Below are 24886 nucleotides of genomic sequence, written 5' to 3' on the forward strand. Positions count from 1 at the left end.
CACAATGTGATTTTTTTTATCGGACCATCTCTTTATATTTACATGAAAGAAGAAGAAAACCATCATGCATTCAGATTTTTCTCACTGGACAAACAACAACGTTCCCTGATGACATAATCACATCAAGATTCCTGAACACACACACACACACACACACACACACACACACACACACACACACACGTCACGAGGAATAAACACGCACACGCATCAAACAGCTGCTTTGGCTTCTGCCTCCCTCCAGAGACGAAGCATCGATTGCACGTCTTCCTCTCTGCTCGGTGTTTTAGCGAACAGGAAGTGATGTCATCGTGCACCCCCCCCCGCAGCTGTGTAAGGTGAGCGCTCGCGTGCGTGACACCATCCACGACTGCAGCTCCTCTCCCCCCCCCTGCAGCCGCTGCCCATTGTTACCGCGGCGACGACAGGAAACAACTGGGGTTCTGAATCGGTGTGTTTGTGTTCTTTTAAGAGAAAGCAGAGGAGGAAATAACAGGCATCAACCTGTCTGTGTGTGTGTGTGTGTGTGTGTGTGTGTGTGTGTGTGCGCGCGCGTGTGCCCCCCCCCCCCCACACACACACACACACGCACCCTGATCTAACTATAGCTCTTAATTTCGGGAGTTTTGAAGCGTGAAAATATCCTGAGATCAAATCAATCGACACCTGCTGCACAAGTCATATGTGGGTCAGGTGATCGATCACATGACCTCCTCCCCCCTCTGATCGGGCTCAGCTGATCACTTCCTGTTACGGCCTTCTAGCGGCGCCGGTATCGCCGCTTCGATTTGTTCTGTTTCATCTCAATCTACATTTTAACACTGACATTATCAGAGCAGGAAATCCAGCCTGAGTCCAGTGGTTTGGTTTGGGGGGAGGTGGGGGTTCGGGTTGGGGGGGGGGGCAGCGCCGGGGCGGTTGGACGAGGTTTCTCAGTCACGTCCGGCCCCCTCTCTGCGGACGGTAAATCACGCTCCTCTCCGAAACGCTTCCGCCCGGTTAGCCAGCGCTCCGTCCTCGGCTGGAAATGCAATCCGCCGCAGCCCCCCCCAGGAACCGGGACCACCCAGGAGACGCGTGTGGGTGTGGGAGGGGATGAGGGGGGGGGGTCGCACACGGAAAAACAAAACGTGTTCACACCCACAGAGCCCTGCGCGTTCAGACACACACATGCAGCCAATCAGCCGGGATGGGGGGCGGATCGGTTTGAGGGATCAGAGGTGAGGAGTGGGGGGGGGGGGGGGAATTTCACAACAAGGAGCGGTTGGAGCGGTTTCTCTGACACGGATCTGGAGACCGCAAAAACTCCCAACATCCTCTCTGGCAGACCCTCGGCGCTTCGTTTACTCGCCTGCCTCTTTGCAGACCGCCGCCAGGTCGGCTCCGACGTATCCGTGGGCGGCGTCGGCCAATCGCGTCACTTCCGCGTCGGTGGCGCCGCACGGAACAGAACTCAGCTGCTTCCGCAGGATATCCGCACGCTCGGCGGCGCCGGGAACCCCCACCTGCAGACGTGAAAGCGTACAGGACGACAGGTTTGGAGGGGGTGCCCATCAGAAAAGGCGACGGGTCAAAAACGTCAGCCACGCACCTCCAGCTCCTTGTCGAAGCGTCCCGGGCGGCGCAGGGCGGGGTCCAGGGCGTGGGGGCGGTTGGTGGCCCCCAGGACCAGCAGCTGACCCGAGTGACCCTCCTGGAAGGATTGGGAGTAACAAAAAAGAGGTCAGCTTCAGGAAGCAGTTTCACGTTTAGCTCCGGGTCCTCGCGGCGCTGCGGTCGCCCGTGGGGCTGCCTGTCCAAAACTATGGAAAGTTTTAAAAGAAAGAACAGATGCTGGATGTAGAATGGCACATTTCAAACTATCGCTGCCAGATCTGCTGCGCCGGCGAAGCTGGAAAGTATAAATTATATGCAAATCGTCGCTTTGAGTCATCAATACCGACTCTGGAGGAGCTGAGCTTCGCCGCCGCGCCGCCGAAACTCGATCCGTTTGGTTTTCAGGAGAACATTTGACCCCGTCGTGACGCTAAACTTGTGTCAGTCCCCAGTTTCTAAGGCTGGTCCGCCTGTGAGAAGAGGAATTTCTTTTTCCACCTTTCAATATTAGGGGATTTGTTTCCCAGAATGCCTTTGGGCGCAGCACGAACGACATCCCAGAGATGCAACCGGTTGTTGAGTAAAAGGATGGAATAAGGAGAAGATGAAGGCCCGATCATCATTAAGAAGAGGATGACGAGGAGACTCACTGAGCCCAGCCCATCCATCAGCGTCAGGAGAGACGCCACCACCCGTTTCTCCACCTCGTTCTGGGCCCCCTCTCTCTTGGGGCACAAAGCGTCCAGCTCGTCGATGAAGACGATGGCAGGCCGCCTGCCAATCAGAGGAAGAGGAGAGAAATGAAGGAGCAGACGACGACAGGCTGTCGGTTAAATTCATGTAACTCACATGTGTCAAACTCAACCCCCCGGGGGCTAAAACAAAGAGAACTGTGGTGTATTTTGTGACGTGTGGATGTGGTGGCCGTGATGGTGACTCATGTGTCGGTTCAAACGCTCACCTCTGACACGCGTCGGCGAACACCTGCCTCAGCCTCGCTTCGGTTTCTCCGTAGAATCTGCAGAAACGTGACACAACAACACGCCTGGAATAAACACCCCCCCCTGATGCAGGCTGGCGTGTGTTCCATATGGAATAACCCCCCCTCCATCCATCCTCTCTTCCCTGTATGACCATACTTGCTCATGATTTCTGGGCCGTTGATCACGGTCATGTGAGCTCCGATCTCGTTGGCTATCGCCCGTCCAATCATAGTCTTGCCCGTGCCGGGGGGCCCGTACAAAAGCACTCCTCTGGGAGGGGGTATCCCTGAGGAAAACCATCATATTAATCTTTATTTGAGTCCTATTTTAGGCTAAACTCACGTAATGACCCACCGTAGTTGGAGAACAGCTCCGGGTGTTTCAGAGGAAGCTCGATGGTTTCTCTGATGACGTCCAACTGGCTGCTGAGCCCACCAATCATGCTGTATGTGACCTTTGACCTTGCATCCTCCACATCTGGATCCTCTCTTCCTGCTCCGTCTCTGAACCGGACTCTGGTGGAGCAGGAGAGGCGGTAGAAGGTGTCACCACTCTGAGCGCCACCGGGGGGCGCTGTGGCAGCGTTGTCCGCCCTCCCAGGGAGGAACGAGCCCTCCGGACTGAGAGCATCCTCTATCGAACCCGGGGGAGGATCCAGGAAGTCGTAAGGGGGGAGGTCCGGAGTGGGGGGCGAGGGGAGACGGGGGGGATCGGCCGGTCGGAGCGGGGTGCTCGCTGCAGGCTCCCCAGGCGTGACCGGCGCACAGTCGGCGGCGTTGTCGTCCACGGTGAGCGAGCTGAGCTGCAGCGAGAGGTCAGCTGACGTGGAGTCCATCACAGAAGAAGCCTCCATGCCTGGGGGAGGAGCCGGTCTCTGGAGGGTCACATCGTCCTCTCCTTTTAGGGTGTCCACCCGGAGGCTGCAGGATCGGCCAAAGTACGTCAAGTAGATGACGTTTCCTGGCAAAATGATGGTCCCAGCTGCCAAAAGAGAGAGAAGGAAAGAAACCAGTAGTTATTCCAGCAAAGGAAACAGAGCAGTCGTCAAAATGGACATAAACAACAGTTAAAAGCAGGAAATGATATTCTGTTTTCTCCACAGAGAGTAGGTTGTTAAATCTAAAGTGTTCTGGTGATTGATAAAGGAGCAGAAGAAGAAAAGAAAACCTCCCATTTTTATTCCTTTCCAACATATCTTTAATCCCATACAAACACAACATCACAACAACAAAATAAAGTTAATTTAAACTTAATAAAAGAGTACACTGGATGTGTTTTCTGCTGCGAACAAAGAGGCTAACTCACCCAGAGACCTCAGGAGGAAGTTCTTAAACTCATCAGTTTCTAGTGTGTCGTCTTTTGACCTGCAAGAAAGTCAGACGTAGGTATTCTGTAACGTTTTTACCCTATAAAGTTAAGATATGCACATATAATGAATGCAGAAACACAACAGAAAAAATAGATGCCATAACGTAAGCCTTTACTTTACACATAATGAAATACTTTATTATTTATGGATCTGAATCTGTAAAAAGAATAAATAAAATCAGGACAAATTAACGTTTGACGTTTGGGCTGCAGTTATATGAAGTGACCAGCAGGTGGCGGCCTTTACCACAATATGAGACCTCGATTCATTTATTTTAATTTTCCATCAGCCATTTGGACTACATTTAAAACTTTTATCTGCTGCAGATGTTCACGAATAAAATGTCTGAGTGTTTTCCTGCAGTAGTGTGGTAGTGTGCTTTTTCTGATTTTTTCGAAAGAAGAAATACAATATTTACAACTTTAAATTATGTGGTGAAACCTTATTGACATTGACATTTAGCTGTGTAGTATGCAAACGAACTACCAAGTGTATAAAAGCTATAAAGTGCCTCAAAAGAGCCTGATGACGGTTACCCATTAGAGAGAACCACCTCCTCAGCCTGAAGCACAGGACCCGTGATCGGCTGCAGCTTCACCTCCTCTCCTGACTTCACTCTCAGGTTTTTCTGAGCCCATTTTTGAAGACCAACCTTTCCGGCAGGGAAGGAGGCGACCGGCCATCCAACACACACCTGCAAAGCAGACATTAAACGAACTTCAAAGCTGTGCCTGAGGACCTTGACTCAAGGTTAAAGTCCAAACATTTAACATGTAAATCCTTTAGAAATAAAATTCTGATGTCCTGACTGATCAGAAGAGACAGAAAACGACACCTCTTGCCGTCCTGAAGGACTCGTCAGTAGGACCGGCCTCCCAATGCAAGCGCCTGCCGATTTCATGGAGCCGAGGCTCAGTTGGGCCAAAGTCGTTCTGCAGCATTTGGGTGTTTTGTCATCAGCTGTGAGGAAATGTGAAATAATGACGCAATGCCTAAAATGAATATCACTTAAATGAAACCAATACTTTAGTTACTTGAATCAGAATTTCATTAATTCAATGTCATTTTTCGGTATGCCATATCTACAGGATGTAAGATATGTAAAATTCTCACGAGTTTTCCATTATATTTTAGTCTGAGTAATGGTTTAGGAGACACACATATATAGATATGCATGAGTTCGAATAACATTGTGTGCTGCATTGGTTTAATAATTTCCCTACGGGGCTCAATAAAGCAAATTAAAATTAGATAAAGTTTAAAAATGTGGTTCCAGGTACCCTCCTATTAATATACATTTCAGTTGAGGAACGTACAGAAAATACTATAAAGAAAATAAAATCACGCTGCAGTCATGTTGAGGTGAAACTACTCATTAGTCAACTTTACATATGATTTGTTGTGATTATTTATTTCAACAGGTAGAAGCAGCATCTCAGCATCCAGCAGCGTTACCCGGAGCAACGAGAATCGCGTCATCAGTATCTCCCATCCTCATCCTCCACGTGGGTTGATAATATTTACGCACACGTTACTTCCGATCGAGGCGTGGAAGCTTTAACCAATGGGCTTGTCCCCCGGTGTCCCACCTTTATCGATGAAATCGATGACAGTGAATGAGTTTAAACTCCTGCAGATCGCTCCGTCGTGGCATGACGTCTGCAGGCCGGACGGGTTCGATCCCTCCCTGGGTGACAGTGAACTCTCTCCATCGCTGGCTCTCTTCGATTTGTTCTTATTCTTCTTTGAAGACATTTCAACAGCGAAGATCTCCACGTGAAAGAGCCGACATGTGTAAACATGGAGCGCTGTTGTAAACTTCCGGGTTCAACTCTAGTCCCGCCCTCTTTTACCGTAAACTTCCGCATCGCTCACCGAGACTTCAAGGGAAATGACAGTCACAATGTTTGAGTTTTATCACCAGAAGTACACAATTTATCAGTTTAAAGGTTCAAACCATTGTTAAGATGCATAAAAAGCATCGTTTAGATATACTTTCCGTAATTATTTTTGGATTTCTTCGTAAAAAAACGAACTAAAACAAAAAAAAAACTTGTGTTACTTGATATTGGCTTTGCTTTAAAATGTTTCCTTGTCGTGTTCTTCTGCTGAATTGAACATAAATCGTTATTTATTGTTATTACATAATACTGACATCGTCATATTAAGTTTAAAGCGTTAATTAGCTTAATTGGAACGCATGTGAATGGAATTAGCATCAGCTTGTTCGCTAGCGAGGCCTTCCTTCTATTTATGGCATTACGGTAGTGACGCAACTTCCGGGGCGGGACTTTTACATAACTATACGTCACCAAGTTAACATGCCGGTAAAAAATTAAACGTATTTAAACCAGACTACCTCCAAGCTGCTGTAAAGTTGACCGCTAACTGCGTGAAAATGGCTGCTTTAGCGCTGAAGCTGCTGCCGGTGGTCAGAGGACGCTTTAGCGGCGGAGTGTGTTCCTCCGCGCGGTCAGCTGCACGTAGGTTTTCGTGCAATACGGGTTTACTCCGCGGCGCGGAGGGGACTAGCTCTCTGACGGGACGAGTGGACGGGTTCGGCGGAGTGACGGTGAACCTGTCAGAAACCGGTTTACCGGGAGACATCAGCGAAAGCTCGTTCTGCAGGATGCTGCACGGTTAGTGGTGGATGTCCCAGCTGTCGGTGACGTTCTTGAAGAAACACGGACAACAACAGACCAATCACTGACCCCACGGTGGGGCAAATGTACAACCGCGTGATTAATATTCAAATTGAAGCCTTTTGTGTATTTGTGCATGAATGACATTCGTTATCATGCTTAGAAATAAATTTTGCATCAATTTAAGAGGATTTGTTCTCTGAATGCATTGAGAAAACACCCCCTTATTCTTTTATTCTTCATTTTAAGGATTATTCTTTATAGTATTTTCATTCCCTGGCTTATTTTTATTCATAGTTTTACATTTTTTGCATCTCTTGTATTTATTTTCTATTATAATGCTTCTTTTTTTCAACTTCACACACGTATATTCCATCTTAGAGCACCGTTTTTCATAGTTTTTAAAAAGTCACACGTTTCCAGAGGACAAATCTTTATTTTTATTGACATTTTGTCTCATTATTGTCCAAAACCTGAAGATACTTGATTTTAGGTTAGGGTTAAAATATTCCTCCAGTCGATCTGTGATTATCCGTCAACATTTAAATTCTGCCTTCTAAACCTTGATCCATCAAACTGTCATGTTTCATTTCATCTCCATAATCAAATTAAGCATGAAAAACATTTGTGCAGGCTTATCTTTATCGTTTCCTGTCTGTTTCTGCCCTTAATTTAATAACCCAGAACATCACTGATAGTAAGTTTTTGAACAAAGTTCCACAGATCCATATCAACATTTGACTTTGCAGAGTCGTTGCTCCAGTGGAAAGCAGAGGGGAAGGTCGCCGTGTGGCTCCGAGTTCCCATCTCTCTGAGCCGATGCGCCGCCGCCGCCTCCACCCACGGCTTCACCTTCCATCACGCCCAAGGCGACCACGCTGTCCTGACCCTCTGGCTGGGGCAAGGAGAGAGCAGACTTCCAGGGTTCGCAACTCACCAAGTCGGCGTAGCAGGTAAATGTTTCTAAAGCTCAGTCTGGACTTTGACAGTTTGATCAATCATTATTGACAACTTGGAGTCTGTTGGATCAGCAGAAATTGGGATTGTCAAATCAGTAGTTATTTTATTTTACAGTATGTGAGTATTTGGGGGGTTTTGAAGTTGGGCTTTGGGAAACATTTCTATGTGATATAAATAATCATCGTCATCATCAATATTCACAATAATTAAAAACACCTCCATCCACTGCCACAATCATTATTAATCAATAAATGATGATGTCATCTACTTGCTGAGTCCTAACTTCACAAAACACTGATGTTTGTGTTTGACACTGCACTTTTCACAGGCTATCATTTCCAAAAGTTGATTTATTAGCAGAACTTTTCCTGGTCTGGCGTTACTTCACATCAAGCTCAATCCCACATCATGACAATGAACATTATTTCATCACAGTGTTGAAAAATTACCTGCAGTCTGCAGTGAGTCCATTTGTCCACCAGAGGGCAGAGTGTCGTTTAGACCTCATTCCAAAGCCCCCGACAGACTTGGTGCATGTCAGAACATGTCCAGAGCATCCTTCAGCGGGGACGGAGTCCAGACGCCCCCTCAGTTTTCAGATGATCCGATCAACGGATGATGAAACCAAGGCTTGGAATCTGAAGCATGCATCTGTTTAGATGTCGTGTTGCTTGTGTCTCACTTCATGCTGGGAGGTTGCTGTCGTTGAGACCTTGCAGGTGTGACGCGTATGAAAGAGAGGAGTCGCACAGAATGTGGTTTCCACTGCTGGACAGAACGCAGTTTCCATTAAAGCTTTTTTAGTTCGATGATGCTTCTTTCTTTTCGTGTGGCCTCCATGTGGATCCTCTGGTTGTGGTAGTAGGTGGTCTTATATGACGTTCTGAATGTCCCTCCTCAGTCTTATGACTCCCAACATATGTGGTTGACAACCGTAACGTTTGGAAAGCAGCGATTACCCGCCAGCAGTTAACTCAGATTGAGAACCAGCTCCACATTTGGGCAAACAAAGCAAGATCCAGGAGAGGAAGACCGTTGCTGTGGTCTTTAATGAGAACGATCTTGCATTGAAACCTTGTGAACGAAGTGAAGAAGTTGAATAGATCCTTTCTTTTTTCTCAAAGTTGCAGCATCAGTCTTTGTGACCTCATAGTTAACTGAAGAATCAATCTACGGATGTAAAACCTGAAGAGTTGTACATTCAATATAAATTAAGAACGTTTACAGCTCAGAATCCAACTGCGACCTCAAGCCATTAACAGTTTCTTACCAAACCCGCAGTTCAGCTCCCGTTCGATTGCTTTTTACCCCTGCTCCATGTGAGCATTTTGTTTCCTAGACATAATGATAGCCTCCCTTAGCAACAACCAGGCCTCCTCCTGCGAAGCACCGTTTGGCACGGGGATCGGAGTTGACATCAGTTTCCACATTGAAGTCCAAGTCCGGCTTTAAGACGACCCATCCCTCTCTACACATCTGTGACATTCATTTAAGGAGGCCTGTCTCAGTCAGATGGAGCAACCGGAAAAGAAAGTGGCCCGTTTTCCCTTCCCGTCTTCCTGAGCTGTCAGCAGCAGCAGCACATGGCCTCTTAGTCACTACCTGCTGGGCTTCGAACAGGGGAGGCAATGTCAGTGTTGAAATATGAAGTCCACGTAATCCTCTGAGTCGAGAATCCATTCAGGCCCACTTTCTACAACCTTTTTTCCTTGTAGGGTTCCAAGGAGGTGGAACCCATCACGTCAAAAACAGACCATTCACACGCAGGTTGAAGTCACCACTCACGTTGTAGGCTTTAAAGTCGTTGGAGGAAGCTGGAGAACCCCAGAAGAACCCATGCAGACAGAGAGAACATTAAACCTCTGTACTCGAGAGGTCTAGTTGAGTGATAGGAGGAAGAGAAGGAAGCTAGAAGACCTCACCACTATTGGAATTATGTGCCAGGATATGTTTAATGCTAGCAGCCACCTAAACTAAACCTGTTCAAGTAGCTAGGTCAGGATAACTGTCTATTTGGCTATGTCACTCACTAACTTCATCAGATTCGGCAGATCTGCTAGCAATGAATGTTCAAAGTTGGAAATGGAAGAAAAGGACTGAATACTGGGATTGCTTCGATTTAACAAAGGTAGAATAGGGATGCCTTTAAGATTATTGGCGATCAAATCATCGTGTTGCCTTAAAGGCTGTGAGAGACTCTTTTTAAGTACTGCAGTTCTTTTTCTTGATGGAGGTCTGACGTTCTTCGTCTGATCATTGAGGTCTTACAAGTAAAAGACTCAGTCAGCTGCAAAGATGGAATATAATCCTAGTTGTTTAAATTACCTTAAAGTTTTACTTTTCTTTAGTCCTTTGAAATAAAACAACTTCCACCGAGAGTTTCATTGGAAATGAACACTAAGGTGACTAACGTGCGTCTGTTTGTTTGTTGTTCAGGTGCAGTTGTCGACGAACCCAACGGAAAGGTCCTTGTGGTCCAAGATAGAAATAAGGTATGTCTGTCACTTGAAAATAATTAATATATACCGTAAGCTAGGTACAGTTAGCAAAATTCCTCAAAAACATCTTCCCGAGTTCAAGTTATTCTAGTTTATTTGTTTGGTCAAGTCCAAACAAATAAATCCACAGTGAAGAAATGTGCCGCTGACGCACCGAATATCTTGGCTCGACTTGGGTGGAAATCCTCTCAGACCATCAGCTCCTCTCACTCACAACATAATCTGACCTCAGACTAACACTGTTTACACGCTGAATCCACTTTAACAACTTGGTGAGCGTTCCTCTCGCTCGACGAACACAGAGCCCCCGCTGTGGCTCTCAAATCGTTACGAGGTTGAGTTACAACAGGCTTCTTATAAAACCTGTTTGTTTTCATTCTCAGTTGGCCGTTTTCAGCCCAAAGTGGTTACACCATGAAGATGACATTTGGAAACCAGCTGTATTTTAATATAAACCAGCTAATTTGACTAGCAATAAATGTGGCAATGAGGAAAGATGCTTTAAAGACACACTTTTCAAACAGAACAGTACAATTACAATTGCCGAGAAAAAAAAAAAAAATCAATTTGAAGATGTAGTTTGAGGTTGTGGAAATAGCAAGTGGCCTTTTTTATGGTATGGCCTTCATAGGCTCTCCAAAAACCATAATCTGATGGTTCAGATGCAGGCTGGAATAAAAGGAAACTGTCTACCCCTTTTAGGCAAACAAGAATTATCACAGTATCATCAATTATTTGATCTCATTATTACCCGATGGCCAAATGTGTTTCCTCCAAACAACATGTATAGAACACTGAACTTTTTAATTGTCAAATAATGCCTTGGAATTAAGTTTGCCCAGTAACCCGTCCTACATATTTCTGTCTTGACCTTTCGTCTCGCTGGACGTCCCGTAAAGAAAGAAGGGGCAGGCAACCGTAACGCGGCCCAGCCAGGAATAAGAAGGGTAAATAATGTCTGAACAGTTTTTGTCCAGAAGCAGAGGAAGTTGGTGGCCAGGGAGTGTTTTATCTCTTCTTCCTCCTCCTTCTCCTCCTCCCAATAGAGCCGTTTACTGGAAATGTGTTTTATAACTGTCTGGCCCTTGGCAGTAGAGTTTCTGGTAGACCGGAGCCAGCTCAGGGCCCACAAAGGGTTACAGGACATTATCGCCCTCGCATCAGTACACAAGACACAGCGGATTGACGGTAATTTCATCCATCGGGGAGGCCAATGATGTAATGAGTGTTTCACCATCGTCCAATGATATTTGCACCTTTATTTCCCCAGGGAGGTAGCCCGAACAGTTTGCATATGTTTGGCATCCCTCCCTCCGTTGTTTTTGGCGTTATTTTCACATTCAGGCGGCTCCTGAAAGGATGAGACTTTTTACACAGAAATATCACACCAGTCTAAGTTACACAAATCTTTATTATTTTTTCCTTCCTTCCAGCACACAAAAATATAGCATTCTGTTGGCAATAAATGAAAATAAATGCTGTAGTGCATTTGTGTTCCTCACAAAGAGGAAAAATCAAAGGTGAAAGACACTTCTGAAATAAAAGCACTGCATAAACATTCTTTAACTACAAAAATATATATATATATATAACACACTGACATCATAATTTAACCAGCAGCATACTGTTATTAAATATGAAGGATAAGTGGTGAAACAGTTTCTGAAGACACACTTCACCGCAACAAATCTAAGAGTCTGCAGGTCCAACACAAAATGGAAATCCGCTCAAAAGAGCAACAAAAAAAATCTCTACGTATCAGATCAGATGCATAAAATGTTTTCAACGTGATTTATAGTGTGAAAAAACCTACAGCGGATGTTCACCTGCAAGACTTGATGATCAAATACTAAAAGAAAAATTAACACAGAAAAAAAGTGTTAAATTCTAAAGGTAGCAAGAACTCATTAAATTATTAAATAAAGACATCGCCTCCGGGACACAAGTCCTCTTTGCGAAGGGATTCGCGCAATCGATTTCCGTCGAGAAATGCGCAACATCGGTAAGAGTTGGCGTGTACGCTGCTGCCAGTGGGGTGGCTTAGGCAGATTTTTTTACCTCAACACAAGACAAAAAGGTTGTAGAAGGTGACGAGATCATTTACAGCAGTGCTATCTATGGAGACTTAAATAGGAACTCTGCTCTCCCGTTTCAGACCATAAACGCTTGGAAGTTCCCCGGTGGGTTGTCCGACCCACGGGAAAATATCGGTGAGTCCGGCGGAGCAACTAATACAGTACATCTAGCAGAATCCTTGGATTTTAGTGATACGCTTAAGGATGAAACATACATTCATTTAAAAGGAACATGATATATACGCAAGAAATGTGTCCCTCACTTCAAAAGCAGCTTTAACTTCATATACACGACCTATCCAAAAAAAAAAAGCAGCATGTCTTTACAAAAAAATACACATTTTTTTTCCCTTCTCCTGAAAAATTTCCAAATTATTTCACCTTAGGTGACACCGCCGTTCGCGAGGTTTTTGAGGAAACCGGCATTCGCTCGGAGTTCAGGTCTCTGCTCAGCATCAGGCAGCAGCACAACCACCCCGGCGCCTTCGGGATGTCGGACATGTACATCATCTGCCGACTCAGCCCGCTGTCCTACGACATCCACTTCTGCACCCAGGAGTGTCTGCGCTGCGAGTGGCTGGACCTCACCCAGCTGGCCAAGACCGACGAAACCACGCCCATCACCTCCCGCGTGGCTAGGCTCCTCCTTCACGGCCTGGAGGAGGGCTTCCACAAAATTGACCTCACCATGGAGGAGCTCCCCGCCGTGTATTCTGGGATGTTTTACCAGCTGTACCACAGGCAGCTTGCAATGACTCCTAGGTCCTAGCAAGTCGACGTCGACCTGATTGTAACGAGTATTATCTGTATTTACGACTGGAAGGTAATTAAGTTTCACACACTTGTCGAACAAATGTGCAATACTGTGACTTTTTGTAGCTCTTACGCACAAGGCTGCATTTTTTATAATTTATTTAACACTATTTTGCAGCCGTGTTGGAAATCCACAGCAGATGCCGTCACAGCTGTTCAGGGCATTGCCAACGTTGTAGATTTTGCTGTGTTCCTAACTGGAATTGTGTTATTTTGGCACAAATAATAGAATTTCAGGTTGAATGCTAGTTAACCACAGCGTTAGCTGAGCAAACACTGCTAAATCTGCCAACTTTTCAATCAAGTCTGCCTTCTGTTAATGAATCATCAACTACTGTTGTGATGAATCATGCTCCAGAGTTGTATGACACTGACGCATGATTCAACACAACTGTTATGATGAGTCATGCTTCAGTGTCATACAACTCTAAACCTCAAAGTACATGCTAAGAAAATGGAGTGTGGGTATTCTTGGAAAAACGAACAAAAAAATGCCCCAAAAAAACCTTTGATTTTCATGTTTTTAGTTTGGATTTCTGATCACAATCGTAAAATGGAGTTATTCTCTTTCTCACATCGAGTTACGACAATGTGGGATTAAATCCTTCATACCGGACCTTTAAATTTCTTTAGATGCCCTTCATCTGCCTCCACAGATGGACAGCTGTTCAATAAGAAGGAAAAATCAAAGTTCTGCTGCTTCGAATCCTACAATCCGAGGAACGGTTTAGCATGGGATGGGGGGGTGCGATAGGGGGGCATCAGAACAAGGCACCAGGCTCCAGTTGGTCCATTGTAAAAGTCTTGCATCACTGAAGTCGTAGCGCGGTTTGCACGTGAAGCTGAATAAGGGCACTCCTAGCAAAAAAGTCAGAAAACGTCACAGCTGTTCAGGGCAATGCCGACGTCTTCATCGCCGTCACATCTTCCTCTTAGTTGAGTATCGTCACAGATCCGGGATCAACCTCTGCCAGACATGGGTAGAAAAAGAATGGCCTTTTGACCCGGTCCGGTTTTGCTTCCGGACTTGTACTGGCCAGTCCGCGTCAGCGCCACGTACATGTTGGGGTACTTCCTGGAGCGGTAGGTGTTGTAGTTGTTGCTCTCCAGACGCTCTAAGAAGTGGCATTCCTCTGTTGCACGCCTCTGAGGGGAAGAGGAGGAAGGACAGATGACCTGATGTTCAGCGGGGGGGGGGGGGGGGGTTCTGGACCAATCTGGTCTCAGGCTTCTAGAACAAAATGCTAGAAATGTACCGTTTGTGCCGCCGTTAGCTAACGGTTACTTGTGTTTGCAGCAGCATTTCCTCGAAGAGTCATTTCATTTGCTTGAATTTGCTAAATATGCTTTTAGAAAGGGAGAAAACTTGTAATGCCGACATTTTATGACATTTCCACACAGAAACACCCAGAAATAAAAAGCCACCTTTGTCGTGAAGGTGGTTTTAGGAGCATTTCTGCTTCATGTGATATTTGTTTAAAGGGAACCGGTCCCACCAGGGACATTATTGCAGCTCAGGTTTGTTTTCGTAATAGTTCTTCCTGTTTGAATCATGATTAAACTTTAATATGGATGAATGATTGTTGTGGATTTACTGGAGTTTAAAGACTTGCGCCACGTTTCTCTGTTATCGATCATTATTACGTTGAGAGCTCACTCAAATCCCCAACTTAAAGTAGGAAACACGAAAAGTCATTCATTACGGAACGTCTGGCCAAAACCTGCGGGGCGTCGGCGGCGCTACGGCCCGTGAAACAAGCAGCTTTTGTTTCAGGCTGTGTTTTTCACGAGGCTGTTAGCCAGAAGACCTTTCAACTGCGACAACCTCCCAGAGACTCTTTGTTTAAGTCATTAGCAGCAGAGGTGTCTGAAGAAACAAACCCTACATCAGCGCTGACATTGATTAACAGAGTTCACACGCCGTATTCTTCACGTTTTGCAGTTCAAACGCTGTTGAACCCTCAGACATCCAAACAGAGATAAAGAGAAATCCCCCAACGAACTGATAACAAGTTTTTGCATATTGTTCATATTTTACATCAAACGCTGATAGACTGTTTTTGGATTGTTGGGGAAGAATACACCTGGAAGGAGTTTACACCAGGTCCAACCCTCTAGCCACGAGGCTAACGGTGCTAGCCACCTTGGTTACAAAGATATTGAAACAGGTGGGCAGGTACTCAGTTGTCGCGGAAAATAAGAGCATAAAACTTTGCTTTTTGCACCAAGAACCTCGCCGCCGACGGCTTTTCTAGGCTAACGGAGTGGAAAGTGAATTGTTACTCGAGGAGTGACTGATTAAAATTTGGTTAAATGTTTCCTGTGACGATGAAACGGGGTAAGTTGTCTTCTCAAGCTTTGCTCTCAAGTATTTCATTAAAGCTTTGACAACAGGAAGTGGCGTGTCAGCGTCGGTGTCCTACTCACCGCTCCAAACAGTCGTCCATCTCTGTTCATGGCCAGATAGCGGTTAGCGCTGATCCCTTTGATGACCACCTCCCCGACAGAGGTCGCCTGGAGCTGAAGCTTTACTAAAGACGACAACGATAAATAAACACTTGTTTTAATTCACTAAATTAAACTGAAATCAAACTCCATCAAACAGCACAGAAAAGACACCGTCACGTGTTTAGTTTGAATTCTTGCTGGAAAAACATTTCTGAAGGACTCGCTAATCGCAGGGTGTAAAAAGTTGCCTTCATCTAAATACAAGCTTTGACTTAGCATTTGGATGAAAATCTAGTTGATAACAGTAAAAACAGCTGTTGTGTTTTGCATCTTTAAACACGACCTATCGCAGTGTTTATTTTGTGGTTCTCTGTTTTAATGAGCTGATGCTTTATTTGCAGAACTAAATAAAACTCGGTCGAGTTTTATGCCCGCTGGCCGTACGACCGCCGCGCCACAGACCCATCAAATAATCAACTTTCTTTTTATAGAGGAAAAAGTCAAACCATCAAAAAGCTGGGGGTCATGTGGGGTCAACTTTGGGATCTGTCAAGAATTAATCCACATTAAGACTCACATCTGTCTACAGTTAAGCTTTCCGCCTCGGTGAATCCTATCACACATCAAAGTGGCGTTCTTCCTTGGAATGAGTGATTGATCTGAGTGGGATGTGGTGAGTTTCATGTTCGCTGTGGAAACACTTTCCTCCAGCTCCTCTTTTTCTGGACTTTTTTTTTTTTTTTTTTTAGCTTTCCTGGGGTCAGTGATGCCGGGGCAGAATATATGAATAAAATTGTTGAGGGTTTGACTTTACATAAAGCTATCCCATCATTTATTTTCTACTGGTAGGTTTTAATTGGTCGTCCAAACACCTGACTGTCCCACGTCCGTCATCCCACCATAGTTGCATCACACTCCGCTTGTTTCCTTTCACAACTCAATGGAATTGAATCATTCTAAAAATAGTTCTTGGATTTGTTAAGACCCACCTGTTTTAAACGTCACGCATCACCTTGTTAACGCCTCTTTCTTAAATTGCTAAGATTTTCTTTGTTTTTCCTCTATTTGGGATTTTTATTTCTGTGCAAAAACTTCCAAACATGGTATTAACAGTAGAAGCAATCCTGATGCAACATGATGGACGTAATCATTAAGATGGAGGAACCAAATAAAAAGTTTTTTTTTAAAAACACTTCAGGTTTTGTATTCTGTAGTCATGATTTTTAGACACGTTGTTTCGTTTATAACTCAGCATGGCGATCCACGGCGACTTAAAACATCACACGTTCCATCGAACGTCTCCATCGATCCCAAAACTTCGAGCCCGACTTTTCCTCGACTGCTCGTTCCCCTTTCGGGGGAGTAAACCTGAACACTTTTTTATAAGTGGAATCAGCCTCACCGAGCTGGAAAATTCCAATCGTTCCTCCGTGATTCCTTCGCTTCGCTCTCACCTCCCTGTTGCACGTTAAAGACGACATAAAGGAGCTTTGTACGAGAGCGAAGGAGAACCAGACTGGAAGCACTTACTGTGGGGGTCGTTCTTCTCCCGGATTCCGTCCACTCCCCCGTCAGACTTGATCCTCAAGAAGAAGCCCCCGTTTTTACAGTACAGCCTCTTTGGATCCTTGAAGCCCCCGTGAGGAAAGCCGCCGCTGCCGCCGTCTTCAGGTGTGGAGGGAAGTGTGGTGATTTCTCCCGTGGCCATCTCCTCCAGCTTCCCCGGTAACTGTTTGGTCTCCTTCTTGAGCAGCGAAGGAGCCCCGCCGTGGCCTCCCACCTCCCACCGCTGCCTGTCCCCTCCTCCACAGAACACACCAACTGATACTGCTTAACCTCAGGGGTCAGTCGCCTTGAATACCCCGTTTCTCAGGGCAACAAGGGCACTTCTGAGTCCTGAGACCGAGGCAAGACGACTCCTAAAGGCTTCTACTGAACACCAAACGTCTAAATCTACCATCTGCAGCTGCTCGTGTGTCGTTCGTAGGGCTGGCAGCTGCTTTTTCCAGCCTACTGGTAGGGGGGATGCATCAGGGTTCCCCCTCTTTTCCACTCTCCTTGCAGTGAAGTGTTTAAATCAGGGCAGCTGGCTTAGATCTGAGTGGATGGCTTTCCCCTTTGGGCCTCAGTTCGCATGCGTCCTAGGAGGACCAACACGCCCACTAATGCTCTGGGATTGAACCAACCAACCCAGAAGTCTACAGAGGAAAGGAGGGCAAAGAAAGAGAGAGAGGGGGGAAGGGGGTGCAACCTGGAATGTGTCCCTGAGACGTTTAGCAGCATGTGAACAGAACCCGTGTGTTCATTCATCCGCTCTGCAGCGGGAAGCGAGGCGTTAAAAGCAGCGTAAGGAGGTGAAACAGAAATGGCAGCGACACCGGAGGACTAAATAAAAAACTCCCATCACACCCGGTGGAGGATCACTGATGGGAGTTCCTCCTAATTTATCAGTTTAACCCTAACCCTAAGTCTACAGGATGGGTTCAGAAGGTTTCTGAGCATCCACAGGAGGGGTTTCCTGGGAGTGATTTCAGCTTTTCATAGGGTTGTGTTTCTGTTGTGTAAAGTTTTAATGGAAATGTCTGGGGAAGAAACATGTTTAGAAATAAAGGCCGACAGTGAAATTAGACAAAAATGAACAAAAACAGAATTGGGATGCGGATCAACCTTTCTCCAAACCCCTTTCTAAGTTGCATAAATTATAAGTTATCTATAAAATAAACTAACATATTTAAATAAATAACAAAAGACTGTGTGTCTAGTGGAGTTCTCTATCTAAAGAAGAATTCCTACATCACATTGTGATTTAGGTGTAGCACCTGTCCAGTTTTAGACCTTTAGAATGTTAGTTTTTGTAGAAATACCAATAAAATTAGATTTCTACAGAAATAGAAACGTTTTATTCAATTCAAAAAACGTTATCTGTCCCCAAGGGGCAATTGAAAGCACAGAAAGCAGGATTGGTGTAAAAGTGCAAAAATAGAATGTAAACATAAAGCGTGTAAACAAAACATAAATACACCGTTTATGTTAAATAACAATTCAAAACCTAGTGGGTCAGTTTTTTTTCCCATTTCAAAGATTAATACCCCATTGTGGTAACTGGTTTCAGTATAACATGAATCTAAAGGTTTCCCACATGATCATTCAAAGCAAGCTGTATGAACACTTTTGGGGTGTCGAACCGCTAACGCTAAAGAGTGCTAAGAAAAGTTTCCTCAAAGGTCAGTAGCGGATTTACCTTCCAGAAGCTGAAGGTTTTCTCAAACAGGGCAGAGCGGGTCGCGAGGCCACAACAGCTGGCAGGAAATCAGCTCCTAATGTGAACGAAGCCACATAATGAAGTTCATGCAAACGCTGAACACGGCAGGATTCTCCAGGGTGGAAATTTAATGGAGTTTTCTGGATGCGAGTTATTTGTTTCCCCGAACTGAGTGTGGAATGCTAGCTACAAGCAGCGTCTTTTATATTTATAGCTGAGGTGCTATAAATATAAAAGACCCTCAGGAGAAGATTTTAACTCATACAAGACTGATTAAATATGTGAATATTGATTACTCACCAGACTCGTTTCTGTGGTCCAATACCTGGGAGGCGGGATTATATAGTTTTGTTCGAGTCCCTTTATTTATAAAAATTGGTAAAGAGTCAAAAGAATTTATCTTAATCATCTTTGCACTTCTTTATTATGTACTGTATATTAAAAATTAAAAAACTTCACGTTGAACATCAACCGACCGTCTCCCCCTGGTGGTGTAAAATAGGAAGCATCATTTTATTCTTTAAAACTTTTGGTTGTAACCTTAAAGTAATTACTAATGACGAAAAATTAAGAACATAAATATTTTATTGTAATTTCACTTTGTAAAAAAATTGAAAATTTTCAACAAATCTGTAAAATTGCGACAAAAAAAACCACACAAAAAACCGAGACTCCGAGACTCTTCCAGGTCACAACAGCATCCAGTCTTCCTGTGCTCCTTCAGGTATCTGATCGACACCTGTGATTATCTCTGCATCCGCCTGTAAGACCAGAAAAACCACATCCAAAGCTTTCCTCCATGCCTCCTGCTTCACACTCAGATTATCATAGATTGTAATCTCTGATGCGTCGCCAGATTTGACAGGCGAAGAAGCTGCCAGGAAAAGCCGGCGGACGTTTGTTTCCTCACAGTCCTCCAGTTGTTGGATCACCACCGTCCTGGCTGTGAAATGTGGAAACCGTCCAGTGTTGGCCACTAGAGTGGATACGTAATCTATGAATCCATCGGCCATGAGGCGCAACACGTCACCCGTGTAAGGGTTCTGGACCTCCTCACCCCTGCCATTGGGATGTGTGACCTGCTGCTCTGCTTGCTTTCGGAGGCGACGAACGCAAATCATTTCCGTGGCTCCGGCGCCAGGCAGCAGGACTCCGTCTCTCAGCGCGTGATGCACACGATAAGCACACGCCCAGAAGGCGTCCTCCAACGCCTGCAGCTTGGCGTGCACGCAGCTGGTGAGGATCACCGAGACAAGCTGGCATCGCCCACCAGTGGAAATGTGAACGGGGTTCAAACGCTTCCCATCCTGGCCTCCGAGGTCCCTCCATAAACCGACCGTCGCCCCCCTCCCAACGCAGCGCTCGTTCAACTGAGTGGCGTACGTCACCGGAACGGCTCCTGTGGCGTCAGCCAACGCCTTCAGGACGGAGGCCTTCACTTTCTCCACCACCAGAATGCGATGTGAGCAGCAGCGTAGAACCAACGCTCCGCTCACGATCCCGCTGGATAGAATCAGCTGGACGTCCAGCTTCAACAGGAGCGTCACGACCTTCTCCATCCACTCTCCTTCTTTGCTCGATTTGGACGAATCCACATGATCGTTCACACTCTTAAAACCCGTTGGTCTCTTATAGCCCAGATGGCGATAGGTGTGTGTTAGATCTCCATGAATCAGAGCAACCTCCAGGCGTTGTTCTCTTAGCTGATGTGCAACTGCTGCCTGTTCAGCAGATAGGAGAACTACGCAGCCCGGTAAGACACAAGCCCTCTCCTCTGGTAAACCAGGCAACACACAAGTCACCACTTTACTGACATCAAAGCCCACATCTTGATTATTTTGGGACTGTATTCGGCTGGCTTCCACGACTAAATTCATTGCGTCAGTGCAACCGTGACTCAATCGTTCAGCGATGTGTGCAACGTCAGGAAGTTTCAGCTGGTGAGGTTCCCTGGAATCAATTTCAGGCTGACAAAAATGTCTGCTGAGCTTTAATTTCCTCTGAGAACCACCATTTCTTGTCTCCTTCGGGTGGTACAATCCACGTGAAGACTCCACGATGGGTTTCTTCTGCAGGTTAAGTCCAAAACTACCAGGTGTTTCAGTGCAGATTTTTGATCGCTCACCGCCAAGTCCTTCAGTTAAGACGCCGCTTTTCCTGCAAACATCCAAGCATATTTCCATCCCGTCAGAAAAAGCCGAGATGATTTGCGCGACTGGGATTCCTCTCTGGAGGCAGTCCAGAGCAGCACGGCTCCACGCTCCGGCCAGAAACAGCAGGCACCCCGTCCCTGTGCGGTAAACCCTCTGGTGGGCTCCAGCGGTCTCGTAAACCAGCTGACCCACCGCACAGGTCAGCTCCAGGTTCTCCAAGACGCGAAAACACGAGCCCACAAGCGTGGACTCGCCGCTAGCGTCATCTTGAATGGACTTGTATTTTTTAACGGGCCCCAAAAAGGAATGTGTGATTCCTGCCAGAGCCGAGAGCTGCTGCAGTCCCACATGTTGTCGATGGTTTATCAAAGTACTTCCCAGCATTTCTTGACGTGCCTGAATTTTAAAAGATGATTTATTTTTAATGAACTTTTTATCAAGTAAAGCAAAATGCGAAGTTTGCTGCAAACAATTGATCTGACGGTGCTACATGTGAAATACTGGAAGTGTTTTTAACAGGACATGACTTTTAGGTACATTTCACTTTAAACTTCTTTTAATTCTATTTTCGAGTTGCTGTGATGACAGGAATGAAATGAATGAAGTCTCATCTTCTCTGACCTGACGTGTTTTAACACAGACACCACGAACAGTCAGCCTGCACGCCAAATAAGCTTTAGTTTAGCCGGCTAAGCTAACAGGATAACATGTAAAAGACGTTGATTTACGTCTGAATTAAGTCTAACAAAGCTAACTTACATTTCAAATCAAGCCCAGTTGTGTCTAAACGACGCGTTAACGCATCGCTTATTCACAAACAGCGTAACGTTACCTGGATTTAACTTCTGTCAATATTCCATCTGCTCCCGTTGTCCGGCGGCTCGAATCAGTACTGCGCATGCGTGGTTCTTGTGGTTGCTTAGAAACAGGAAGCTACCTCAGCCATTGGCCTACGCTCCTTTAACCCGCCCACTTCAGTTTACAATTGGCTGATCTCAGAGTCGAGCGTAGCTTTCGCGATCTCTATTGGCTATCTCCTACGTCAGTTCCGGCTGCTTGTTTGTTGACACCGGATTTCCAAGGGGAGCTTTGAAACTTCGTCGAACTTCAATGGTAAAGTTTAACAAACATTTACTGTCTTTTTTTTATGGAAGTGTAAGAGGGATATTTTTTTTATTTTAAAAAAAAAGGTGCACTTTAAGATAAAGATGTTCGTTTTAGACTGAAACCATGTTTCGTGGAGTAGCATTTGTGCTAAAGTTTGCTAGCTAGCGTGTTGCTAACGTGTGTTTGTTTACTTTAAAACGGTCCGGTATAAATGTGTGCTTTCCAGGCATCAAGTTACCGCAAACCAGCTGCTTCGGCCAACCAAAGGAAAAAGGCTGCTTCCAAAGTCGAACTGACTGAGGAGCAAAAGCAGGAAATTCGGGAGGCTTTCGATCTGTTCGACACCGATGGAACCGGAACGATAGACGTGAAGGAGCTGAAGGTCAGTGTCCAGGTCCGCTGCGGCTCACATGTTGTCCTGCACAAACATGCAGCCTGACATGTGTTGCTTCCTGCACCGCAGGTGGCCATGAGAGCTCTGGGGTTTGAACCCAAGAAAGAAGAAATCAAGAAAATGATTGCAGATATTGATAAAGAGAACTCTGGAACAATTGACTTCGATGACTTTCTCAGTATGATGACAGTAAAAATGGTGAGTGTCGTTGATTCAACAAAAGCTGGAAACTTCATCGCCAGCAATGGAAAAAATGTTTGTTTTCAGTTGATCTTACAAGACAGAGAGGAAATTCCCTAAATAGTTAAATCAATTTTCAATGCAGTGTTCGTGCAAATCTTAGTCCCAGATAAAGATTGAGTTTTAACTGCAAGGTGTAGGATTTTAAACAAGAGAAGCTCAGGTCTCCATCCTTATCTTGTCCCTAGGGTGAAAAGGACTCCAAAGAAGAAATAATGAAGGCTTTTCGGTTGTTTGATGACGACTGCACGGGGAAAATCTCCTTCAAAAACCTAAAGAGAGTCGCTAAGGAGCTGGGTGAAAACCTCACAGATGAAGAACTACAGGTATTAGTGAGTGTGTGTGCATCTGCGAGTGTGTGTACCAAAATAACAAATCGGTCTAACAATGTAATGACTAAATTGTGCATAAAATTTTGATGAAACTGCTTTGTAAAATATTCTAGACTCATTAAGTCATATTTCTGTGCAAGCAAAAAATACAATTCTAAGAAAATTCCAGATATTCAAAGCAAAACTATGAGAAAAACATGAAAAATTTCTTTAAGCTAGTGTGAATACTTAGAGAAAAAAAAGACACTTGTCTTCACTTTTAGTTCCTGTTATGTTCTTAAGCTGGTTGATTTCTGAGGAACTGAGCCTGTATGACTCATGTCGTCGATCCAAGGGAGGTTTTTCCATGTCTTTCACATGCGATGCATGAAGATATGCTTTCAGCGTCTCTTCCTCATCCTTTCAGGAAATGATCGACGAGGCAGACCGAGACGGAGACGGCGAGGTCAGCGAGCAAGAGTTCTTGAGGATAATGAAGAAGACCAACCTTTACTAAACCTTTTTTAAATTCACTATTAATTCTCTCTGAACACTTTATAGACTAGCTCTTTTGGGACTTGGGCAGCTATTGCATGTACATAAATATTTCTGTATGTTTGCACAACTTTTTCTAAAAGCGCAGGACAATAAATGTTTCAATAAATTCATGTGTGTATTATTTTAGCAGATATCTTCATCTGCTTGTGTCCAGATATCATGAACAGTGAAAGTCACTCGACGCCGTCGGCGTTGACTAACCAGAATCGTGTTACTGCTGACAGAAATGATGAGCGCGAACGTGGAGATGAGTAACTCAGTAAGAGTCACTCTCACTTAATGTTCAGAGCTACTGAACCAAGTCGTGGTCAAAGAGATGCAGCACAACGCTGTTCTGATCATCTCATGGGAAAGACGCTCCAGCTGATTACTTGTAACATAACAGCGGAAGTCGTTTTTTTAATTTATTATTCTTTAAATGAAAATGCCCATTAAGACAAACAGGATATTGCAGTGACGTGTTACTTTCCGAGACAGTCTATTATTTTGAGGATGCTTGTCAGAGTTGTGAGAGTTCTGATAACTTGCTGCAAACAAAATAACGCCAAGTGGAAAATATGAAATGTTTGTCCTGTGATGACGTCATGTGTTTGTAAAAAACCTACAAACCCATTCGGAGCACGGGAATTCAGGTGAATTCCTCTCGTTTTGGTGATTTGTTGAGACTTGAGAAAAAAATTACAGCCAAATCAAAAAAGGTCATATTTTCAAAAGTCAAAAATTTCTAAATTTTACGTGACCACCTCTGACTCGAATAGTTCTGAGTTCAACAGGTGGGAGATGAAAAACTATCAGACAATTCAGTTAGCGTGGGCACATGTTTTAATACGTGAAATAATTTTAACGTTGAACATATATTCCCTCACACGTATTTAAGCGTTAATGTTGATTAAAAGAATCACCCTCACTGGTTTCTTGTTTAAATGCAGGGAGCAGTCATTTTGGGAGAGTAGGCGTTGTTCAGACAGTGGATGTTTGATTGGAACAAAACTTTCCAACTGGAGTTGGACGTTTGCACACATGGCCTTTAACGTGTTCAAAGCCCCTCAGCTGAGTGTTATTCCCCTACTGCTGCGGTTCAACATCACACCGTCTGCCTAATACTCCCACTGCTCTTCTTCTTTTCCCATGAAATAATTTCCAAAACAACCAAGCGTCTGCTGGTAAAAGCTGATCTTATTAATACTTAAACGTCTCCACTGTGTCATCAATATGTGGGCTACCTGTTTTCATAACCCCCTTTTTAGTTAACACTAGAAGACTGTAACTGTCATTCTGCAGTGAAGACTGGCTCCATCGGTGGTAGGTCTGCTTCTGACCTCATTCTTATTTGTGAAATCATTTTTCTACTAACTTTAAATGTTAGTATCTGAAACTTTAAAAAATTCTGTCATGTTTTTGTCTTCAGTACAGAATATATATTATATCTGTTTTTGATGCGGCAGATTTGACCAGTCAGCAGCCAGTTAGCTTTCTT

At 44.9% G+C, this 24886-nt stretch overlaps 5 protein-coding genes across 5 annotated transcripts in view; 2 read left to right on the forward strand and 3 right to left on the reverse strand.

Annotated features, from left to right (window-relative positions):
• The window catches only part of afg2a (AFG2 AAA ATPase homolog A), a 76777-nt gene extending 70972 nt beyond the window's left edge, over positions 1-5805 (reverse strand). Inside the window, exons 1-10 of the mRNA XM_068325209.1 lie at positions 5538-5805; positions 4784-4908; positions 4485-4642; positions 3885-3943; positions 2934-3560; positions 2736-2865; positions 2558-2614; positions 2247-2370; positions 1592-1693; positions 1352-1505 (exon numbers count right to left, since the gene is read on the reverse strand). Of these exons, the coding sequence (XP_068181310.1) occupies positions 1352-1505; positions 1592-1693; positions 2247-2370; positions 2558-2614; positions 2736-2865; positions 2934-3560; positions 3885-3943; positions 4485-4642; positions 4784-4908; positions 5538-5703 (1702 nt within the window). The 5' untranslated portion in view covers positions 5704-5805. The remainder of the gene's footprint in view (positions 1-1351; positions 1506-1591; positions 1694-2246; positions 2371-2557; positions 2615-2735; positions 2866-2933; positions 3561-3884; positions 3944-4484; positions 4643-4783; positions 4909-5537) is intronic.
• A 504-nt stretch (positions 5806-6309) lies between these two features.
• Positions 6310-12894, forward strand: nudt6 (nudix (nucleoside diphosphate linked moiety X)-type motif 6). Its single transcript, XM_068325817.1, has 5 exons — positions 6310-6587; positions 7340-7543; positions 9987-10042; positions 12204-12258; positions 12510-12894. Exons 1-5 carry the CDS (start codon positions 6347-6349, stop codon positions 12890-12892), a joined length of 939 nt encoding a protein of 312 aa, XP_068181918.1. The 5' UTR covers positions 6310-6346; the 3' UTR covers positions 12893-12894.
• An 8-nt stretch (positions 12895-12902) lies between these two features.
• On the reverse strand, positions 12903-18917 carry fgf2 (fibroblast growth factor 2). The gene is made up of 3 exons (XM_068325816.1): positions 16915-18917; positions 15364-15467; positions 12903-14082 (listed from the first exon to the last, which is right to left on the reverse strand). The coding sequence occupies exons 1-3, from the start codon at positions 17090-17092 to the stop codon at positions 13897-13899; spliced, it is 468 nt and encodes a 155-aa protein (XP_068181917.1). The 5' UTR covers positions 17093-18917; the 3' UTR covers positions 12903-13896.
• Positions 18918-19222: 305 nt separating this feature from the next.
• bbs12 (Bardet-Biedl syndrome 12) lies at positions 19223-21773 on the reverse strand. The gene is made up of 2 exons (XM_068326345.1): positions 21632-21773; positions 19223-21195 (listed from the first exon to the last, which is right to left on the reverse strand). The coding sequence occupies exon 2, from the start codon at positions 21181-21183 to the stop codon at positions 19336-19338; it is 1848 nt and encodes a 615-aa protein (XP_068182446.1). The 5' UTR covers positions 21184-21195; positions 21632-21773; the 3' UTR covers positions 19223-19335.
• A 58-nt stretch (positions 21774-21831) lies between these two features.
• cetn4 (centrin 4) lies at positions 21832-23531 on the forward strand. The gene is made up of 5 exons (XM_068326346.1): positions 21832-21912; positions 22133-22288; positions 22370-22498; positions 22729-22866; positions 23279-23531. The coding sequence occupies exons 1-5, from the start codon at positions 21910-21912 to the stop codon at positions 23366-23368; spliced, it is 516 nt and encodes a 171-aa protein (XP_068182447.1). The 5' UTR covers positions 21832-21909; the 3' UTR covers positions 23369-23531.
• Positions 23532-24886: the final 1355 nt, after the last annotated feature.

This window comes from Antennarius striatus, chromosome 10 (genome assembly GCF_040054535.1).
Source record: "Antennarius striatus isolate MH-2024 chromosome 10, ASM4005453v1, whole genome shotgun sequence".
Classification (NCBI taxonomy): Eukaryota; Metazoa; Chordata; class Actinopteri; order Lophiiformes; family Antennariidae; genus Antennarius; species Antennarius striatus.